Source organism: Strix uralensis, chromosome 27, assembly GCF_047716275.1.
Source record: "Strix uralensis isolate ZFMK-TIS-50842 chromosome 27, bStrUra1, whole genome shotgun sequence".
Lineage (NCBI taxonomy): Eukaryota > Metazoa > Chordata > Aves > Strigiformes > Strigidae > Strix > Strix uralensis.
The window spans coordinates 6023706-6045686 of NC_133998.1; the positions used below are offsets into that span (position 1 = coordinate 6023706).

The 21981-nt window shown below is 62.3% G+C and overlaps 2 protein-coding genes across 9 annotated transcripts in view; one reads left to right on the forward strand and one right to left on the reverse strand.

Moving 5' to 3' along the window:
• Window positions 1–1125: 1125 nt before the first annotated feature.
• GADD45B (growth arrest and DNA damage inducible beta) lies at window positions 1126–2910 on the forward strand. The gene is made up of 4 exons (XM_074851625.1): window positions 1126–1358; window positions 1455–1556; window positions 1826–2039; window positions 2190–2910. The coding sequence occupies exons 1-4, from the start codon at window positions 1321–1323 to the stop codon at window positions 2301–2303; spliced, it is 468 nt and encodes a 155-aa protein (XP_074707726.1). The 5' UTR covers window positions 1126–1320; the 3' UTR covers window positions 2304–2910.
• A 5701-nt stretch (window positions 2911–8611) lies between these two features.
• GNG7 (G protein subunit gamma 7) overlaps window positions 8612–21981 on the reverse strand; it is a 77493-nt gene continuing 64123 nt past the window's right edge. For all 8 annotated transcript variants that reach the window (XM_074851970.1, XM_074851978.1, XM_074851974.1 and 5 more), the window contains 2 exons: window positions 16475–16593; window positions 8612–12998 (listed from right to left, as the gene is read on the reverse strand). In XM_074851970.1, the coding sequence (XP_074708071.1) occupies window positions 12873–12998; window positions 16475–16555 (207 nt within the window). In that variant the 5' untranslated portion in view covers window positions 16556–16593 and the 3' untranslated portion in view covers window positions 8612–12872. The remainder of the gene's footprint in view (window positions 12999–16474; window positions 16594–21981) is intronic.

Sequence of the window (21981 nt, forward strand, 5' to 3'; positions counted from 1 at the left end):
GAATTGCCCCGCCCGCCACCCCCCGCCCCGGTGCAGCCCCCGGTGCACGGGCAGACCTCCCGGTGCAAGGACCGATCCCCCGGTGCACGGACCGACCCCACGGTGTTGCCCCCGGTCCACGGACCGATCGCCCTCTTTACAGCCCCGGTGCACGCACCGACCCCCTGGGGCACGGACCGACCCCCCGGTGCACAAATCGATCCCCGGTGCAGCCGCCGGTGCACGGACCGACCCCCGGTCCACGGACAGACCCCCCGGTGCACGGACCAACCCCACGGTGCACGGACGGACCCCCCGGTGCTGCCCCCGGTGCACGGACCGACCCGCGGGGGCACAGACCGACACCCCGGTGCACAAATCGATCCCCGGTGCAGCCGCCGGTGCACGGACCGACCCCCGGTCCACGGACAGACCCCCCGGTGCACGGACGGACCCCCGGGGGCAGCCCCCGGTCCACGGGCAGACCCCCCGGTGCAAGGACCGATCCCCCGGTCCACGGTCCGATCCCCCTCTTTACACCCCCGGTGCACGCACCGACCACCCGGTGCACCGACAGCCCCCCCGGTGCAGCCGCCGGTGCACGGACCGACCCCCGGTGCCGTCCCCGGTGCACGCCCCGACCCGCGGGGATATCTCCCGGTGCACGGACCGACCCCCCGGGGCACGGACCGACCCCCCGGTGCTGCCCCCGTTGCACAGACCGACCCCCCGGTTCACGGGCAGACCCCTCGGTGCAAGGACCGACCCCTCGGTGCACGGACGGAGCCCCCGGTGCTGCCCCCGGTGCACGGACCGACCCGCGGGGCACGGACCGACCCCCCGGTGCAAGAACCGACCCCCCGGTGCACGGACGGACCCCCCGGTGCAGCCGCCGGTGCCCGCCCCGACCCCCCGGTGCCTCCCCCGCTCCCTCTCGGTCCCGGTTTGGGGGGGGGGAAGTTTCGGGGCGGGGGTTCCCCCACGCGCTCTCGCCCCCACGTGGGACCCAACAGCGGCGCCCAATCCCCGCGCCGCCCTCCGATCCCTTTGTGCTGAACCGGCCAATGGGCGAAGAGGGGCGGGGCATCGCGTCAGGCCCCGCCCCCGCTGCGGGAGCCTATAAGAGGCGGCGCCGGGCGCGCAGCGGATCAGAGCGATCGCGCAGCGGCGGCGGCCGGACGGGACGAGCGATCGCGACGGAACCGCGGCGACACCGACACCGCGCTCGGGATTTACCGCTCTTGGGATTTGCCTTTTTTTTTTTTGATTGTTATTTTTTATTTTTCACTCCGCTTTCCACCCGCGGCCTCTGGGCGCCCGCCCCGGATTTACAATTGCACCATGACCTTGGAGGAGCTGGTGCCCTGCGACAGCAGCAAGTAAGTGCGGCGGTCCCGGGGCTCGGGGGGGGGCCGGGGGGGTCGTTCTCGCCGCCGCCGCTGCTGCTCACCGGCTCCCTCCTCCCTCTCCCGCAGGATGCAGGCGGTGAGCGAGGCGGTGGAGCGGGTGCTGGTGGCGGCGCAGCGCCAGGACCGGCTCACGGTGGGGGTCTACGAGTCCGCCAAGCTGATGAACGTGTGAGTAGCCCGGGGGGGGCTCGCAGGGGTGGCGCAAGGCGAGTGGGGGGGGGTTTGGGCAACCTCGGTTGCACTATGGTGGGGAGAGGGTGGTCGCTCTGAGAGGTGGCTCTTTGCAAAGGGGTTGGGGGGGGGGGGCGCTGCTTGGAGCAACCCCAGCGCTGCGGGGGGGTGGAATTGTCCCCCATCCTTTAGCTCCTCGCTGGGGGGGGTGACCTGGGGTGACAGCGTCTCACGGGCGTGAGACTTAACGCCTGGCGCGCCCACAGGGACCCCGACAGCGTGGTGCTGTGCCTGCTGGCCACCGACGAGGAGGACGAAGGTGACATCGCCCTCCAGATCCACTTCACCCTCATCCAGGCCTTCTGCTGTGACAACGACATCCACATCCTGCGCGTCTCGGGCATGCAGCGCTTGGCCACCATCCTGGGCGAGCCCGAGCCCGGCGCCGAGCCCCGCGACCTCCACTGCCTCTTAGTCACGGTGAGCGGGGCGGTGATGCACCCCGTGATTCACGTCGGGCATCGCCCCGAGGATGGGGTGGGGACGGGGCGGGGGGGGGACACACACACACACTCAGGACCACGTGTCGGGGGCGACGGCGGCGCTAAACGTCGTGTTTCTGCTCCCCAGAACCCGCACACGGACGCTTGGAAGAGCCAAGGGTTGGCGGAGGTGGCCAGTTACTGCGCCGAGAGCCGCGACAAGAACCAGTGGGTGCCCTACGTCTGTCTGCAGGAGCGTTGAGCCGGTGCCGGCTGATCCCGGCTCTACCTGAAAGAAGGAAAAAAAAAAAATAAAAATAAAACAGCAAGAAGAAGAAGAAGGAGGAGAAATGGCCAGTTCAAAAAAACCACAAACCCAAAACACCCACCGATTTTATTTTTCTTTTTAACCGGAGAGGAGAGAGGAGCAGCCCGGCCGCACCGGTGGGCGTGGGAAGGAGGCGAGCGGTGGCCGGGCCGGTAGCCCGGTGGGACGCTGGCCGCAGCACACCGGAGCCGTGCCCAGGAGTTGTGCTCGGCCACGGGGACCGTGGGACCGTGTCGAGGAGCCCCGGGACGGGCGTCTGCGGAGCGCGGGGAGGAGACGGAGGCTGGTTTGGTTTTTCTTTTTTGGCATCTGTGACTCGAGGGAGGCGAGGACTGCAGCGGGACGGATTTTTTTTGCAGCAGAACTGCTTTTTTTTCCGAGGGATAAATTATCGTCTGCGTTGATGGACCTGCAACACCAGTTTCAGTTTTTGCACTCAAGCCACTTGGAGACCCTGATCTGAATCTAGTCCAGAGTCTATTCTTATACTGATTTAAGAGAAAAAAAAAAAAAATTATTTGCAATAAAATGTTTAAACTGAGCGCTGTCTGCCTTCCTCTGCGGCCGGAGCCGTTCCCACGGGGAGCGGGATCAGCGGGTTTCGGGGTGGGGAGGGGCCCCCCCTCGCCCTTGGCACCGGCCCTGCTCCCCACCCCCTCCTGCGGCTCTGCTGCTGCGCACGGGGGGGGCATTTCCCATCCCTGCAGGACCCCCCACGCTGCCTGGGGAAGGACCAAACCCCCCCCCCCTTCAAAAAAAGAGTCTGTCCATGAAAAACACCCGCGGCTGGGACCCCCCGTGTGGTCTGTGGGAAGTTGAGGTGGCATTTCCCCCCCCACTCCGGGGTTACCCAGGGTGGGGGCTGAGCAGGGGGTTTTAGGTTCCTCTTCCCCCCCCCCCCCCCCCCCCCCGAAACCGCCGCTCCCCGGCCGTGGGAACCGGGACCGCCCCCCCGTGGGCTGAGCCCCACCGGGGCCAGGAAACCCCCCCCCACCCCCAGGCTGTCCCGCTGCTGCGGTGCAGGAATCCCCCACCCCCGTGGGACACCCCCACCCCCAGATGGGTGCCCGCACTCCTGGGTTCTTCACAGAAACCCCCCCCCCCCCCAGCCAAGTGGGTGCCTGATTGTGGGGACACGGGGGGGGATGATGGAGCCCGAAGGCTCGGGGGACACTGAGGCAGCAACATGTGGGTGCTGCGGCTGCTCCCTGCCACCCTCCCGCCATGGTGGGGTGTGGGGTGTCCCCCTCCACCGGCAGCGGGGGGTCCCCAGGTCCCTTCCGGGGGGCCTGGGCACGGGGGTGTGTGTGTGTGTGTGTGTGTGCACATGTGTGTGCAAGCCGGGGCCCAGCTCAGGCCCCGACCTGAGCACCCCCGCCCCAGTTCACACGCACACACGTGGCACATGTGACATCCCCTGGCGCTGGTGTCACAGTGTCACGGTCCTGGCTTTGCCCCGGCCGAGCCGCGTGGCCGGGGACACCCCGTCCTGCCGGAGCTCGCCAGCCCCGTGGCCGGCACCGGGCTGCTGGGAGGGACACGGGACTCGGCCGGGAGGACACGGTGTCCTGCCTGCCTGGGGACACAGGGACTGTCCCAGGGTGCCTTGGGGACGTGTCCTTGTGCCCTCCCTTTGGGGTTTGACTGGGGGGGGGTGGTGGAAACTGAGGCACGAAGGGACAGTGGCGTGTGACAGCCCTGGCTGAGGCCACCGAGGCAGGTGGGGACCCAGCCCAGTCCCCCCCCCCCCCCCCCGGCTTCCTCCCACCCGCAGCACCACGTCCCTGGAGCCGTGGGAGTGGGTGACACCCCCCCCCCCCAAATGTCACCCGGGGGTCCCACAGGACCAGGCAGACCCTCACTGAGGGTCATACCCCCCCTCCAGGGCGTGGGGTTGGGCTGGGTGCCCCAAACCATGGCCCCCACCCTGCAGCTGCGGGGGGGGGGGGGGGACGACACACACACAGCAAAGGACCACCCAGCCTGGCCCACTGGGTCTGCCCGGCCACAGCTGCAATGAGCTGTCAGGTCTCAGCTCGGAGCTGGGGGCTGAGGGGAGGGGTGATGGGGCTGGTTCAGTGGGGGGGCAGGATGGGGCCCCAGCCCCCAAGGGCGGACAAGCCGGCCGCAGCGGGGACGGTGAGGTCGGCCTGTAGCCATCAGCCCCCCCCAGGCTGCACCCACCAAAGTGGGGGGGGGAACACGACGGGGGGGGGACGGGGGACACACACAGCGGCACCCTGGGAGCACCCAGGGAAAGGCGGGAGGGAAAGGGCCGGAGGCCAGGCTGAGCCTCCCCGAAACTCATTTCACTGGTGAGGCAGCGGGTCACGAGGCCCCGGTGACCCCCAGCCCGGCACCAGCGTCGCCATTCCTGCCCCCGGTGTCACCGGGGAGGCCACACCGCGCCTGCGCCGCGCAGCCACCCATGTGATGAGTGTGTCAGGCCGGGCTGAGTCACGACCCCGGTGGGTGGGTGATGGGCCCTCCCCCCCCCAACCCCTCCCTGCAGCTCCCAGCCGGCCCCACGGCGCCCTGCACCCCCCAGCACCCCCCACCCTGCCGGGGCAGGACACCCACGGTGCAGCCCCGACCGCAGCCCACCCCGGAGCACACATGGAACCACCCACACGTGTGTCGGATCACGCACACGCATGCACACGCCCCCCCCCCACCCCCCACCCCTCCATGGACACAGAGACCCCTCCCGGGCCCCCCCAGACAGCACCCCACGGGCCTGATCCTGCAGTGGGTCACAGGCAGGAGGGGACCCCCCCCACACACACTGCCCAGGACCCCCCAGACCCCCCAACGCTGCCCCATGGACCCCAGAGACACCCCCCCACCACCACACACCACCCATGGACCCCCCCAACAAGAGGGCGGCAACGGGACTCTGCAGTGGGTGGGGGGGGCAATGGGATCCCCTCCCCGTGTAGCCACAGCTCCCCCCTTGCAGCCCCCGGCCAGGGCTCCCCGGCCCCCCCGCGACGAGCCGCGGCGTCCCCGGGCTGGCCTGAGTCACCGCGGGGGTGGCGGGATCCCGGCTGGACGCTGAGCTGCACTTTCCAGAACCGGCCCAGACACCGAGGGCGGCTGCGGGGGTCTGGGGGGGGGAGGGGGGGGCAGGCCCTGATTCAGCACCCCCGGGGCCACGTACGGCCGGACCCCCCCACCCTGGCACCCAGCACCGGGGCGGGGGATTTCAGGGAGAGGGGTCCCAGGGCTGGGAATGGGGGGCCTGGGGCTGGTTTGGTGAGAGCCATGGGCCCCCCCCTCCCCGCCACCGTGACCCCCCCAACATCCCGGCTACCGCGGCCCCCCGGCATCGCCGCCGCGGCGGGGCCTGGAGCGGGGCCGGTGGCCACACACCTCCCTGGCACAAGGTCCCAGTGTGTCGGGGGGAGCCGGCCAGGGCCAGCGCGACGCCGGCGGCATTAGCACCGGGCGATAATTAGACCCTGGGTGATAATTAGACCTCGGGGGCTTGCAATGAGGCCGCATCCAGCCCGGGGGGTGCAGGATGGGTGCTGGGCGCGCGCCCTGAGCCGGGCAGCCCCTGCCCAGAGCCTGGCACAGACACGTGGAAGCCAAAAACCACCCGCGTGTGCCCTGATGCCTGCAGGCAGCCACACGCGTGTGCCCCGACACGCGTGAACACTGCGGCGGTTCGGGGACGGGGCTGACGCCGCCGGCCGGTACTTTTCCATCCCGGCACGTGCCACCGTTTTCCACGGGAAATGTCCGACCCTCGGCCCCGGTGGGGCTGGGGCTGATGCCAAGGTGGGGGCTGGAGCTGTGTCCCCCCCTCCCCGGTCTGGGAACGTTGGTCAGAGGAGGGGAAGCGGCTGCACGTGTGTTTGTGTGTGCGGGGGGTCAGCGGGACCTCGTGCACGGGGCGAGGGGACACGTGTGTGCACGTGTGTGTGCGAGGGGGGGCTCAGGGATGGGGGTGTTTAGGATTGGGGGGCGGGGGGGGGGACACACAGCGAGCCCCTTGCTGGCTCTGGGGCGGGTGCAGCCAGACAGGGCCGGGCTGGATCCTGCTCGCTCTGAGCGCGGCGCGGGGGGAGGCTGCAGCCGCTGATTTATGGGTCTGGGCTGGGTGGCTGCTGGCGGCTGGCGGGGGCTGGCCCCGGCCCCGGGGCTGTCCTCGGCTGCCCCTGCGTCCACCCAGGGAGGGACACTGGGGACCCCCCAGGCAAGGGGCTGCCCGTCCCTCTGCCAGGGGATGGGGGGGGCCATCGCCTGCCCCAACGCCGCGGGACCCCCCTGGCACCTCACCCCATCCCGGGCTCCAGCTGCCAACAAGCCCCTGGAGAGGGGCCGTGCTGCAGGTGGGGAAACTGAGGCACGGAGCCGGGGTGGTCCCTGGTGGCCAACAGCTTGGGGCGGGGCGGGGGGGGGTGTTTTTTCCCCGTGCTGCCCCCCCCGCGCTCCCCTCCCGCCATGAGCACCCGTGTCACGGCACACAGGGGCCGGATGCCGGCGCAGGAAGCTGCCCCGTGGCGTCACGGTGGCGGTCCCAGTGCGTCGTGGTGTCCTGGTGCCCCCGCGTCACGCCGGGGAGAGGAACAGCCTGGGATCCCCCACGGGGGCGGCGGGGGGGGACACACGCACGGAGGGACTCCCTGTGGTGGGGTGTGGGTGGCCCCGAGCCCCCATGTCCCTCGCGTGGGTCCCCAGCGATGGTGGGATGTACCGTGGGGGGTCCACGGCTGCAGTGGGACCCCCACCCTGGTGTCACCCGGACGCTGCTGCGGGCACAGGCTGGTGCCAAGCCCCGGTGGCACCCGCGTCTGTCCCTGGGGCCACCCCGGTCACGTCCCTGCAGCCCCGGCCTGTGGTGCCAGCAGCTTCCCCGGCCCCGACGCCGAGGGCAGATAATTATAACTGCAGAAGAGCTAAAAATAGCCCCGTGAAGGAGGGCGGGTTATTTTTAGCCGCGCTCCCGGCTCCACGCCACCAGCCAGCCGTCCCCAACACGCGCCGGAGCCCGCGGCTCGGTGCCACCAGGAGGGTCCGGCGGCCTTGTGCGCTGCCGGCCGGGTTTGCCTCGGAGCAGGTTCCCCGGGAGGCCGGAACGAAGCCGCTCCCGACCTCCCCGATACATCCCCAAGTTTTAAGTGAATTTGGGGGAGTTTGGGCACCAGTGAAATGGCGGGTGCAGGGACCAGTGCAGCTCCACTTGTCCCCACCCGGCTGTGGGACACTGACGTGCCAGCTCTGGCCATGGAGGGGATGGGGCTGGCCATGACCCCCCCGGGAGATGGTGCCGGTGGCTCCAGCAAGGCCACGTCTCCCCAAAATGCTGTTGGCCAGAGACTCGTGAGGACACCGTGGCCCCTCTGCTCCCCTGCGGCTCCCTGGGGCGCAGACATGTCTTTGCCTCCCTCTGCCACCCCCCCACACCCCGAGATCAGCACCGGCCACCCCAGACCTTGCCGTGCAGCCGGGTGTCCCCGGGGCAGGGGACGGGGCTCGGCCCGAGGAGCACGGCTCAGCCCTTCGGCAGCTGCAGCTGGCAGAGCCAGGCAGGCAGTTTGCAGCCAGGGCTGCCCGCTGCCCGTCCCACTGCCCATCCCGCTGCCCGTCCCGCTGCCCGTCCCGCTGCCCGTCCCGCTGCTGCCCGTCCCAGCTCAGCGTTTTGGGTCAGACACAGAAGAATCCCGGCTATCCCAGGCAGGCAGCGGACGCGGGGGGCTCCCGCCTGCCCGCACGCAGCAGCACATTCCTGCCAGGCCGAGCGGGCAGGACTCACTCCAAAGCCGCTGGTGTGGAGGCCGCTGCCGTCCAGGAACGTGGCCCCCACGGCCCCCGCTGGCTCCGGCACCGGACCCCGGGGCTGCTTTGGGTGGGAGCTGCTGGGAAGGGGAGCGGGGAGACGGGCGCTGCCGGGGCAGGCCGAGGTCCCTCCGTTTTCTCTGAAAAGGGAAAAAAAGTGGTTTTGCTCTGCTGTGACCCCGCCAGACGGGAGGGCCCCGGTGCTGCAGCGATGCCAAACGGGCGGCTCCGGAGCTGCTGGCGAGCACCAGGGTGGGGTGAGCAGCCCCCCGAGGGTGGGAGAAGGGGGTCCCCGAGGGGCTGTTTCTGCCATGACCCGGCTCTCCCGACTTCCCCTCCCGCAGCCTGGAAGGGGCGAGTGGCCGGGGCGGGGGGTCACCGTGCCCCGGGGCCAGCAGCACGGAGAGCACCCGGGGCACCCAACGGCGCACGGGAGACAGGACAGGCTGGGCGGGACATCTGGCAAAATGAAAAGTGAGCCTTTTTATTGTGTTATCAATTCACTTCTTAACAACAATTCCACAAAATATTAAACACTGTGCAAGAAATTGGTCTATGGCACACCAGAAATAAAAATCAGAGATCCAAAAATGCAGACGGTATGAGGAGCACGTTACAGACACCGATTACTTCCTAAGTACAGTCTTTACAAACCTTGATTTGCGTTTGGCAACAAGATCAGAGTTTGGCAAATAATAATTATAATAGACCAGAGAGAAAAAATTAAGAGCGCGAAGTATCAGACGCGTGGCTTCTGTTCAATGAAGTAAATGCGTTATTTTTACTTTGTTAAATAAAGTTGACTTTTTAAGTACTCGGGGGAAGGGGGATCTGCTGGGCTCGGGAGGCTCCGGCACCGGATCCCATCGGCCTCGGTGCCGTGCGGGTCCCCGGGCGTCTCCCGGCTCCGGCTGCGCCCCGGGAGGGTCCCCGAGACAGGGAGGGAAGGACAAGGAAAACGGACCAAAAAATTAAATAGAAGCAATGTTTCCTCTCTCCCTTTTCTTTTGCAGTCTCTCTCCTTTCTATTTTTGGCAACGGCTTCACCACACGCTAAAAAGAAACGCCAGACAGATTTGGGCATGTGTTTACGTCCAAAAAAAGGCCTTTGTGGAGCCGGGGCTGCTGGCACCGCCTGCCCGCGCCCCACCAGCGGCACAAGGGAGGCCCCGGCTCCCCGCTCCCCCTTCGCCATCTGGAGCACTTAAAAAGTCCTGAAAAGTGTCTTTTTTTTTTTTTTTTTCCCTTTTTTTCTTTTTTTTTTTTTTTGGCAAATGCACTAACAAAGTACAAGCAACTACTGTAATTTGCACTTATATTTATGCTATACAAAAACATCTACAGTATGATCACCGATTTACTCAGACGAGGAAAAAAATTAAAAAAAAAAAAAAAAAAAAAAAAGTCGAGGATTTTTCCACCTAACGAGTCACCCACCGAGAGACACCAGCACCCGCCGGCAGCCCCCTGCCCGCCCCGCTCGGCTCCCAGCTGGCCCCCACTGCCACCAGCCCCCCCGCCGTGCCGGGAGCCCCCAGCCCTGTCCCCAAGCTCCCAGGGGACCCCACGCAGACGCTCCCTGTCCCCTTCTCCCAGCTCCAGCCACCGGGGTTGGGCCCATCCCACCGCTGGCACGACTCGGGCAAGACCCCGGGGCTGAGGGTGGGGGGACAGGACGAGGGGCTGAGCCCCGTTTGCTGGCCCGCGGCGCGCCTGGCTGTGCCGGCGGAGCGTCCCGCCGCGACGCCGGGGAGGGCAGGGTGCAGGCAGGGCACCCGGGTAGGGGTGTCGGGGAGCCCCCTCGGGCAGCACGAGCCGATGACGGGGCGGGGGGACACGGCCCCTGCCCGGGTGTCGAGCAGAGCAGCGGCTCCTGCGGTTCCCTCGGCCGCTCGCTCGCTGCCACGCAGGTTTCTCTGGCTGACCTGCAGCTCGGGCACTTGCCTGGGTCACCGGCTATAGCACCATGCTCTGGTCTCTAACATAGAGGAAGAATCAGCAATCTGGAGTAGAAAAATAAGGCTGGAACTGTACTAGATTAAGGACAGAGGAAATTCCCTCGTGGAGAAGAGAAAGCCCTGCTGTGGCAAAACCCAGGCGCACCTCAGGACTGTGCTCGCTTCCCGCTACAGACGCGGCGTTCGAGAGCTTGGAGTTATGTTGGATGAAAGATTTTAACAAAAAAAAAAAACCCAAAACCAAACAACAACAAAAAGGCATTGCCTGTTGCTGGGCCGGGGCTGCCGCCCTCGGCTGACGGTGCCAGGCTGGGGACACGCTCAGCCGCAGAGGGAAACAAACCCCCCTCCCTCCGCTCTACCTCCCCCAACGCGCGCGTCGGGACGGGGCGAGGCCCGGGGGGGCACCGGCGAGGCTGGGGGTGCCACGACCGGAGCCCACGACACCGCGCGGGGGAAGACGGGAGGTTTCCAACACTCAGATCAGCAAAGGACCCCAGGGAAGCAGCTGCAAGACGTACACGGGAGGTGCTGTGGTTTGCGTTAGTGTTAAAAATGTGGGTGGTTTTTTGTTGTGTTGGTTTTTTTTTTCCCAACTTCGTTTAAAAAGGCAAGTGATCGCGTACGTAACGAAGCGATGGCGAGATACCTGCAACCAAGAAGTGTGAATGCAGCAGCTCTGCTAACCACAGCCTCCGCCGGCTGCGCTCAGCCCGACACCCCCCAGCCCACCCCTGCGTGGCGGGAGGAAGACCCTCGAAGCTGCCCTTCCTCCTGGAAGATGCCAACGGGCCTTCCCCGGGTACCAGCCGCACGCCCGCAGGCTCCGCTCCTCTCCCCGCCTTCGAGCTCCGCCATCGCCCCGAGCCTTTGGGAGCCGGCGGCCGCCGCGGGAGCAGCGTCAACCTCCGAAAAAACACGCAGCAAAGCCTCCCAGTGCCCGGCCCGGCCCAGCGACTCCGACCAGTCTAAGCAGCCGCAGCACCCAGGCCGGGCTGCAACGCTGCCTCCCTCCGGAGAGCGGGAGCGCGGTTCGGCCGTCTCCCCGAAAGCCGACTCCGGGGGTCTCCTCCAGCCTCCCTCTCCCGGGAGCTGCCGGCGGCCGCGGCGCTGGGAACCACTCCCTGGCCCACGAAGGGGTCGGCCGCGGGCGGTTCCCACCCCAGCGGGAGGTCGTGGCATTCCAAACCAAATCCAAAGCGTTGGGGGAATGGGAGAATTCCCAGGATTTCACATTAGGTGTGTTTTGTTTTCTCTTTTTTTTTTTTTTTTTCCTTCTCTTCCCAAAAACCGAAACTCGGCACCGCCTGTATTCAGACACCAGCACGGGGGGCCGGTGTTCTGGACAACCGGGAACGGGAAACCAAACCGGGCCCGTGCCCCCCACGGGGAGCGTCCGCCGCCCTCCGAGGAGGCGCCGAGCCCCGGACACCGACCGAGCTCAGCCCCTTAAACCCAGCGCCCGGGCCCCGTCCTCCCCCCGGCAGCGCTGGAAGCCGGCGAGCGATGCCGCGGCTCAGACGCGGTGGCACGTCCCCGAGCTCTGATCTTCCTCCCGAGCATCCGCCTGCCCCGGCGTGGAGTCGCCGGGCTCCGGGGCTCCGCAGGGCTCTGCGGCGGGCAGCGGGAGGAAGGCTCGCCTGCTTGTCTCCTCTTCCTCGCAGCCAGGTTACCCCCGGCTCGGGCGTTTAACGCCGGTGAACAAAGCGCTCCCGTTTCAATCGCGTTTCAAGATTTCCAAGGGATGGGAACTGAACTATTTCTTCTACAGCCTTACCCTCATCTCCCCAAATTAACTGGGTTTAGTGGAACAACTTCCACCCGCCGCTCTCAGTGAGAAAAGGGGAGATGGGAAACACTAGTAAATCTGCCAATTTTAGTGTTTTGGACTGAGACTCTCCAAAAGGCCAATTTGAAAAGATTTCTCACGTGATACTGCGCAACAGAAAGCCCCTTCCCTCCCCCCGCCCCCAGGACAGCCCCGTTTGGGGCAACCAGTGGTACCGATGCAGAGGAACCCCAGGAGCGAGCCTCGGGCTTCCTAACGCCGCTCACGGAAACTCTCTCGGCCGACGGACGCGACGCCGGGGAGCGTTTCCCCGCGGCGCCGTCCCCTCGTCCGAGCGGAGCCGCGCGGCGCGGGGAGGGACCCCCCCGGCCTCCATCCTCCTCCTCCCCCCAGCCTCGGTTCATCCATGTGCAACAGCAATTTTTCAAGCTGTGTTTTGGTTGGTGGTTTGTTTGTTTTTTTTTCTTTTTTGTACTAGTTTTCTACAAAATAGCTCCCCACCTGGAAGCTTCTGCCTTGTTCCCTCTCAAGAAACAGAGCAAACCCTTGCAACCATGTGCTAATTGGAAACTAATTGGATCAGCCCCACGCAGAGCTTTGCTCAAAGCTTCTACCCGCCAGCTCCCAGGACTCAGGTCTGGCATCCCACTGGCAATAAAACCCCCACCGCCTCCACCACCGCGGCACCAATGTCACTATTAAAAATACTCCCCCCCACCCCTCAACCCTGGTTTTTTTTTTTCCTGTTTTTAAATTTTGACCCCTCTCCATGCGGTACCTGCCCAGGAGCAGACACCCTTCCCTAAACCACTTGCAATTTTTTTTTTTTTTTTTTTTTCTGAGATTTAAGTTCTATTTGAATCCAACATTTAGTGTTTACCCCTCGGCGCAGTTGTAAGTTTGTAGCTTGGTTTCAGTTGATGGAGAACGGGTGCCCTGCCTGAGAGATCGCACGCGCCGGAGCGAGGGAAGCTATAGGATGATACAAGGCTTTTTGTCCTTAAAAGGATTCTCCGAAGCGGGCACTCCAACCAGCAGCGGGTCGTTCCTGGCATGTTGCTCGCAGTAATTCATGAGCTCGGAAGATGCTTTCGAGACCTGGGTGTTGTGAGAAAGCAGAAGGTCAGTGAGAACGTTCAGGTGCAGGCACAAAGCTCAGCCCAGGCGGCACCGCCACGTCCCAAGCGGGGCCGATGGGCGCGAGGAGGAGGAGGAGGAGAGGGGGAGGCAGGACGAGACTCCCCCTGAGCGCCGTGGGGAGGAAGAAACCCAACTGCGGTTCAGCTTTTTGTTACAGAAACTTTACGGAGATGGTGACAAATGAAAAGGGGAAATGGGCACGGAAAAAGAAGTTTGTAAGATCTGACATAAGTGATGAGTATGGGAAAAAGACTCCCAGCTGAGAGCAGGAGATTTAAAAGAAGATATTATTGTCCTCATTTTAAAGGGCTTTGGGATAAAAAAGGAAGGAAAAAATGCCTGCTTGAAGGCGGCCATCCTCTGATGTTAAAAATGGAGGTTTTGAAACTGTTAGAAACCATTACTTAAGGCTCTGCTTATTTTAGTTCAAAGCCATCTTCTGGGAACTGAGCGCCCCGAGCAGCCCGGCGGAGAGGGGACTGCGGCGGTGGGCGAGCGCCGCGGCCGCACCGGCCGGCAGCGAGGGCGGGCGGCACCGGGAGAGTCCCCGGCAGCTTTGGAGACCAACTTTTTTTTAATTAACTTAATAGCTGGTTGAACATAAGGCAAACACAAACCACAGATGCAACCAGAGCACATCGGGAAGGCCCAGATGGGACCTGCTGTAGCTGCAGAGCGAGGAGGAGAAACGGCGCTTGTGACAAAACCCCGGTTCTCCGCAGCTTTGGGCAAACCATCGAACCTGTGCTTCCACAGCACGGGGGGCGCATCCTCCTCCTTTTTATTTTGGTGCCTCCTGGAAAGGCTGGTCCAGAGACTGCATCAAACAAGGTGCTTTTGTGGGTATTATTGCAATATTAAGTATTAAAGTCCTAACCGGTAATGAACCCTCCTAATGAACACCATCTGCTGCTGGCCTGCACTTAAACATATTTATCACATACATGGGGATCCAGCAGCAGAACTGCGGAGACAAGGTCAAGGCTCTACCTTAAACCTATTACTTGCATAAGACAGTGATTACTCCTAATCTCAGAGCAAAGCAAGGGGAGATGAGCTCGCCGGGAGCGCGGCTGAACCTGTTATGAGAGCAAGTGGCCTGGAAACCTCCGCGCCCCTCGTAAAGCTCCAGGGCAGGATGAACCCGCCGCAGAGGCTCCAAAGGCCCAGCCCTTCTCTAGCAGACGCAGGGCTGCTCGGGCTGGCGAGGAGGCAAATGGCAGCGCGGCGGCGGGGCTCTGCGCCGACTGCAGCACTGGGTCGGGCCTCGCAGGGCGGAATCGGAGGGCGTTCACAGAATATCACAGAATCATCTGGGTTGGAAAAGCCCTTGAAGCTCCTCCAGTCCCACCATGAACCTCACCCTGACCGTTCCCAACTCCACCAGATCCCTCAGCGCTGGCTCAACCCGACTCTCCAACCCCTCCAGGGATGGGGACTCCCCCCCTGCCCTGGGCAGCCCATTCCAACGCCCAACAGCCCCTTCTGCAAAGAAATCCTTCCTAAGAGCCAGTCTGACCCTGCCCTGGCGCAGCTTGAGGCCATTCCCTCTTGGCCTGCCGCTGGGTCCTTGGCTCAAGAGACTCCTCCCCCCTCTCTGCACCCTCCTTTCAGGGAGTTGCAGAGGGCCATGAGGTCTCCCCTCAGCCTCCTCTTCTCCAGACTAAACCCCCCCAGTTCCCTCAGCCGCTCCCCATCAGACCTGTGCTCCAGACCCTGCACCAGCTCACGCTTCCTCAGGCTGCGCTCGCTCCCCCCATCTCAGAAGCGTATCGACTCGTTTATCTGGAGGCAAACACGCGTCTCGCCGAGCTGGGGGAGCGAGCGCTCGCCTGACGCTGCGCTTGGGAGCTGGCTGGCCTGGCACGCTCGCCCGAGAGCCGCGCTGGCGGGTCACGGCTTTATGGAAAGCTCGCCCAGACAGCCCGTCTTCTCCACTCAGCCTAAATAGCAGCATGTCGTGGTCCCACCACTGTTGCTCTTTCCCAGTAAAGCATTTAAGACAGTCCCAGCTACAAAGGTCGGAAAGCAGACACACCCCCTCCTTCCTCCTCGGCGTGCACCGTTTGGGATGCTGGAGCTGAGACATGGCAATTCTTAAGGGGAGTCAGCAATGTCTGTGCTGGGGGAAGACCTGTAATTTATTTTGTCTTCCCTAAGATGGCCTCGCTGATGGGTGCATGACTGGAGTCTGGAAAGTGGTGGCCCTAAAAACAGCTCCAAAACCTCATGGCTTTAAAAAAAAAAAAAGATATTCAAAGCAGCAGCAGCTCCTGCACATTAAAACCAGAGATGACGGAGGAGCTGGTGCTGCAGAAGTAGCAGGGACTGAACGTCAGAGAAAACATTCTTTGACCAGGAAACTGAATTAAAAACTCTCAGCTGGATTTAACACCTCTGTGCTTTACAGTATTTCAGTTTCGCTGTGCCTTTCGTCACCATGCACGGGGGTTTCCTTTGCGTGACTTACTGACAAGTGACTTTCCAGGAACAGATCTCGGCTCTCCTCCCCTCCCAGGGAGCCTCTCGAGCCCAAGGCAGGCAAAGCCCAGCACATGTGGTTCCTCGGCTCCTCCGCGGCTTAAGAGGCGTAAATTCGGAGAGTGCCCCGGGGTGTCTCGCTCACCGAGCTGGGACCTGCTGCCCGCACGCTAAGATTTGTCTCCAGCAAGGCCGCGCTCCAGAGCTCACGTGGCCGAGCGAGCCCGGGGACCGCAGCCCCCGAGGCGGTTCCCAGAACAGAGCGAAAGCTCCCGGCCCGTCCCCGACTCTTGGGACACCGTGACTGTGAGCACGCTGCCTGCTCCAACCCCCCAGCGCCAAAGGGAGCTTTATTTCTGGGGGTCCTTTGCTGCCCCAGCAGATGGCTGCGGAGCCAGCACACGGCTGCGAATAGACTCCGGTTTGCTGTCCTGGCCAACTGCAGCACGAAACAAACCTTCCCTAGTTCTACCATAAACACGCCTCGAACCGGAGCGACGGCGTGCCGCCGTCCTTTTCACTCGCAAGAGCGCAGCAGCTGGAAATAACTGTGCAGGCAGCGACTTTCTGAGACAAACTGCCTATGGACAGTGAAACCATCCTGGGAAACAAGACTGGAACGCATGTGAGCGTGCCTGGGGCAGAGCTCTGCTCCGGCCCCTGCGGCGTCAGGGCCTTCACGGGCTGCGTGTGCCCCGCCGAGCCCCGGGAACTCGCTCTGGGGATGGCGCGGTCGCCTCTGGCACCGGGGAGAAGCTGCCCAGGCTGCGACCCGACCTCGTGGTGTGAGCCGTGTCTGCAGGGAGGGATCCCGTCTACAAACGCTGCAATATCTGAGCCGGAGACATCGCAGCAACATGCACGTGCTCGGGGAAAACCCAGGGCCCCTTCCTGCTCCGTCCCTGCCCACCTCGGAGCGGCACGTGTGGTGCAGCTGCAGCTCCTGCCCTCACCTTGATCCTCTCGATGCCGGCTTCGATGCGGAGCTGCTCCACCAGCTTCCGGGCCTGCGCTATGTTGTTAGTTGTTGACATTGTCTGCCATCGGCTCCAGGCCCCAGCACGCGAGAATCCTGCGAAACAAGAAGGGGGGAGAGGGGGGTTGGCATCATGCACGAAGCCACTGTGCCGCCGTGCGTCTTCGTGGAAAGGGCCATGTGCCGTGTCCTCACCGACAGCCACGTGCCAAGGGCTTCCTCGAGCTCTAAACTGATGACACCAACTCAACGTTTCCTCATTTTGTTTCAAGTTCTCTTTTCCTTTAAACAGCGCTCTTCTGCACGCTTTTCAGCCTTTCTTTGATTAAAAAAACCAAACAGAAACTTGCCGACGAGAGGGGAAAAATGAAACTTTTTCTGCAGAAAACCCTGCCAGATGAGTTCAACTGACCGACTGGAAAAGGGAACAGAAAGTTTCCAGCCCCTGTAACCTGCCCTGCGCCACTCGCAGCGAGCCAGGCAGGGGGACGGTGACAGGGACACAGCTCGACGGGGCCACGCTCAGCTCCTGCACGTTCACCCTCACTTTCCATCTGCTCGCTGCACCGCTGCCTTCGTCCCCCCCGACTCCCGTGTCAGGATTTCCTCGGCACAACGAGGCTCCGAGCAGCAACTAGAAACGCTCGATACTGCACAAACTCAGACCTGTGCTGTTTATCCATCCTTTTGCAAATCGATGTCCCTCAAAAGAGTAGAGTAAGAAACAAAGGAAGAGCAACAGATGGTCCCAGGCTGGGTGGAAAGCCAGGGCTCAGGCTCAGCAGAGGTTTCTCAGATGCCAGAGCACTGGATGGAGGCAGGGGACGGGCAGCGAGGCCCGGGCACAGACACGGCCGGGTACGAAAGCACGAGAGGCACCGATAGCTCGTGTCTTGAATGCACCTTCCACAAAAATGCTGCAAAATAAGGGCCTGGCTGAAGATGGAAATGCGGAGAGCACGGCAGGGCGGGCCAGAGTCAGAGCGGAGCAGGACCGGAGCGGTGCCAAGGCACGACCCCCTTCTGTGCACAAGTGTCTGGTCTCTGAGGGTCTCCCAGACCCTGTCCGGCTGCCAAACCCTGCACCCACCCGCGGCTGTGCCGACTGTGGGGCTTTAATGTACCTGTCACCCGGCCGGCTGCGACCTGCCCGTGGGGCCGTGTCCCCGCGACCGCCACGCTGCAGCCGGGCACCCCGGCAGCGAGAACGCCGGCGGTTAAACAACCCTCCTCGAAATTTAAACGCAGCAACTGAAGAAGTTTGTCTACGAGACCAAAATAATCCATCACTGTCACTCGGGCCCGAGCCAGGGCTGAGGCTCGCTGGAGCGCAGCGCCGGCCTCGCCGCCCAAGCCGGACTCCCTTGGCCAGACACCGCTCTCAGGTCATTTCTTTATGATCATCTCAGGAAAAGTCACTGCCCTGCCCGGCTGTGAGTCAGCCCCTGACCACGCACGAGCGGCGGGGAGCAGGGGGCGAGGGCTGCAGCGAGTACCACCTCCCCCCTCCCGCCGCCTGACAAACCAGCAGATGCTGGTGGGAGGAGGAAAGAGCCAAAGCAAACACGGGGTCAGGTACCAGCGGCGCTCCCAGCGCCCCAGCCAGCCGCCCACCGCGGCCCTCCCGTGCGAGCTTTAATTACAGACTCCTGCAGTCTTCTCCCCGGGCCCGGCAGCTTCAAAGCAGATGCTGAACTGCTGCCTTGACCGGGGGGAGGAGGGGGGAGCGTCTGCCCCATCTGAGAATGCAGCAGACTTGAGCTGTCTCGCCTATGTTTAGACATTAAGGGAGTTTATTCCACACCACAACAGTACTCTTGGGGATTATTTTGCTTGGCAGCAGCATGCAACGTGTGCTGCACTTTTCAATCCCTGAGCGGCAATCGGTTTCGTTTGCAACACCCAGTGCTACAGGAGAAAACAAACGGTGCTTCAGCCAGCGTTACCGACCCCGCCATGGGACGATTCCCTGAATTAGCAGGGTTATTCGGAAATCTCCGCCTCTCCAGTCCTGGAAGACGTTAGTCAGGGCGACACGGGAAGCCACGCTGTTGAAATACAGTCTGGTACTGTGGAAATTGGGAGAAGGAAGCAGGCTGGTCCCCGAGGGAAGGATCCTCCTCTCCTGCTCTGATTTGAAATGCTCCAAAACAGTGCAGGCAGCATTAGGATGGGGGAAAAGCTCTGTCTCAAAGTCAAGCTCTTCCTAAATCTGCACTGTGAACCTGAAAGATCTCCCTGCTGCAGACAGTTCACTCCTCACTGACAAAACAATTCTTCACCTGGATAAAGAGTTAGCAGGCAGCTGGAGGAAAAAAAATACAAGCAATCAGATATAATTTATGTTTGCAGCAGCACAAGATCACCTGCTTGTACTTTCCCAGCTTCCTGTTTATGGAACAGGGCTGATGAATCAGTCGAGGGCGAGTTACTTAAGGGAACTTCTGCCTCTGCTGCAGCGCTGGGAGACGCACGGCCCGTGTCCCCGTCCCCGCAGCATCCCACAGCTCCTGCTGCACGGGGACACCAGCCCGGCCGAGGGAAGGACACGTTTTACTTTGTACAGCACGGAGAGAGTCCCGCCGCGTGGCAGGAATTAGCAAATGAGTGGCTTAAAAGTCCTTGGCAAGGGGGAGAAGTTTTGCTCCCTACTCCCCCGTAGCCTGGTTTCATGGAGTCTTCCCAAAGCGAAAGCAGCTCCTGTAAATCAGAAATGATGCTTTCCTTGGGTCGTTACAGCATCAAAGCCACCACCTCCAGCACACCACCACCACCTCCCACCCCGCGAGACCCCGCTTTGCCTACGGCAGCAACGCACGTTGCCTCTCCCAAGCGTAAAGAGCAGCATCAATCGCCACTGAGCACAAGGTTGGTGGTTTTACAGCAACAAAATCTGCAGCAGCAGCTTCTGCTTCCTCCTCAGCCGCTGTCACCCAGCGGTGCTGGCGTGGAGCTCCCCCGGGGGATCCGGGAACCGAGCGAGCGGCTCCCTGCGCGCCGCGCTGACGGCGCAGTTCCTCTTACGGCATTTAAAATTATTTCTGAGTACAAATTTCAGCAGCCAAGCTCTCAGAAAAGCGAAGAGGAGTTTTGCTGGATGCAAAATCCTCCTCCAGCCGCAGCGGCTGCCCGTCCCGAGCACCCCTAAGGCTCCTCGGTGGCTCCGGGTACTGGTTGGGCAGCACCTGCACCGCAGCCACGTGGTCCCGGGTCTGCAGAGCCACGGTGGGACCCCCATCGCTTTCGATGCCCGAGTCCGGGCTGCCAGCACGGGTCAGGGAACCCGGCCATGCTCTGGGGCTGCTCTGCCCGGCAGGAGGTTAAAATTGGCTTCTGTTACCTCGGTGAATAATTAACTATGAGCGTCATTAGCAACTGGAGACCATCAATACAAAAGATCCAGTGGGTTGCTGTGTGGCACATGAAGGGCGTCCTTAGGATTTTTTAAAAGCCAAAACAAACTTTAAAGATGTCATTCAGCAGACTTACAGGGGTGTGTAAATAACTTGTGAGGTAAAGGTATTTGGAAAAAAGCCATGCAGAAGCATGTGGAGCGAAGCATGTGTGGTGCAAATCAGGATGACACGCAGGACGTGGCTACGTCGCCCCTTTTCCAATCTTTATGTTGCAAAAAAACAGCATTTGGAAAAGGACGGGGAGGCGACGTCTGCGGCTGGGCCTGGGGAGGAAGCACAGGACAGTCAGGACACCCAGGTCTCGTGCACATCCTCCTGCCTCCGCTCTGTCATCTGACGGCGGGGAAATAATCCGTACAGGCAGGCTTCCTTCCTGCGAGGCGGGCGAAGCCTTCGGTGTTTGGCTGTGACCCACCTCCCCCCGCCCCTGCCCGCAGAGCGCGGCCAGCGCCCGGCCAGGACAGACTTTTCCTTTCCCGGTATCTACTCATGACTCTGCAGAACGACACCACTCGCTTTTTGCTGAGTCACAACCAACCATCATTCAGCAGGAAATAAATCTTCCCGCATCTTTGCCAGAGCACCTTCTGCCCTCCCGGCTAATCCATCTTCCAACTTCTCCCCGGCACATTCCTGGGAAGGGCAGCGCTGCCCAGAGAGGACAACCCAATTTTTGGAAACGACTCTTATTGCGTTAACGCAGTGTTAGCTCAGCGTGCGTTTTTCACGCCGTCGTGTAAGCAATTCCAGGAGGGCTGAAGTCATCAGACGGTCTTGCAACTCTCCGGGCTGCCGTCCCTGCTCCTCCAGCAGCGGAGCGAGCTGGCGGGCGGCTGCGGAGGCACGAGCAGGGCTGGGGCTGCAGCAAGATTTCACACCCGTGTGGTTGTAGGACGGCGTATGAAAAGTGCCGCCGCGGTAAGTTAAACACTGAAAATTAACAAAAAAGAAGAGGACGCGAGAGCATGGGCAGTGATACGTTACCCAGTGGTGTTTCAAGGTCAGTGCCAACAAAAGCAGCAGGGAGGGAGGGCTGTGAAACCTCGCAGCAAGTAAACAGGGAGCCAGAAGCGCAGGGCAGAGCAGGCTCAAGAATGGAGCAAATAAGTCTCGAGTTATGATTCGGCTGCAGCGCAAACATCCCGTGAGCATTTCTGCCTTTTTTAGGGAAAGCACGGGAGGAAAAGTCCACGCAGTTCAGTTAGGATAAATTCTGGAACCATCAGGGTTTGCTGTTTTAAACTGGTTTGCATATTATGAGCCGAAAGCAGGTCAGGATGCTCATAACTGTGTCCTGCATCAGCCCAGCCTTTGCCTCAACCACAACTGCCCTCTTCTAGATCAGGTTTCATCATTAAACAGAATTTAAAGGATCGCAGCAAGTGTTACAAAAGCAGATTTCTGGCATTCACATTCTTCATATACCTTCAGCAAAAAAGGTTTTTCAGTGTTTACAAAGGCGGGGTGCTCCAGGCAGCGTGCTGCTATCAGCGCTCCAATGCTTCCGTCGAGGCAAGCGTGAAAAAGGCATTTCCACGGGAGCGTTTTGCACTTTCAGTACCGAGAATCTGTTCTGCACAGCCCTCTGACGTCAGAGCAAGCCCGACTTCTGACTAGGGAGCAGGCACCTCCGCTCCTCGCAGAGGTTTTCTTTTTTATAAGCTAATTCTTCCTGTGCCAGGTAGCCTGCAAAGGTAATGATTTGGGCTACTTTAGTGGGAGAAAAACAACCAAAACTGGTGCAGCTCTTGAGTCAGAAGCGTGCAGCAACAGCGGTGACAGCAGCGCTGGCTCTGACGAGCCGTGACTCAGCACGAGCTCCCTGTCGAAGCAGACGCCTCCTCTGTCGAGCATCTCGGTCTGGCTCCGAGCAGGACTTTGCCCGCTCAGCCCTTTCATCCATTTCCCAACCCTGCCCCGGCGGCGCTTCCCCGCTCAGAGGTGAGGGATCATGGAGCCAGGTGGCTGCGGGCCGGGGCTCAGCACCCCGCACAGCTCACTCCATCCCCGGAGACGCAGGGAGGGACCCTTCGCCTCACCCTGCCCTCGGCGCCGCACCGAAACGTTA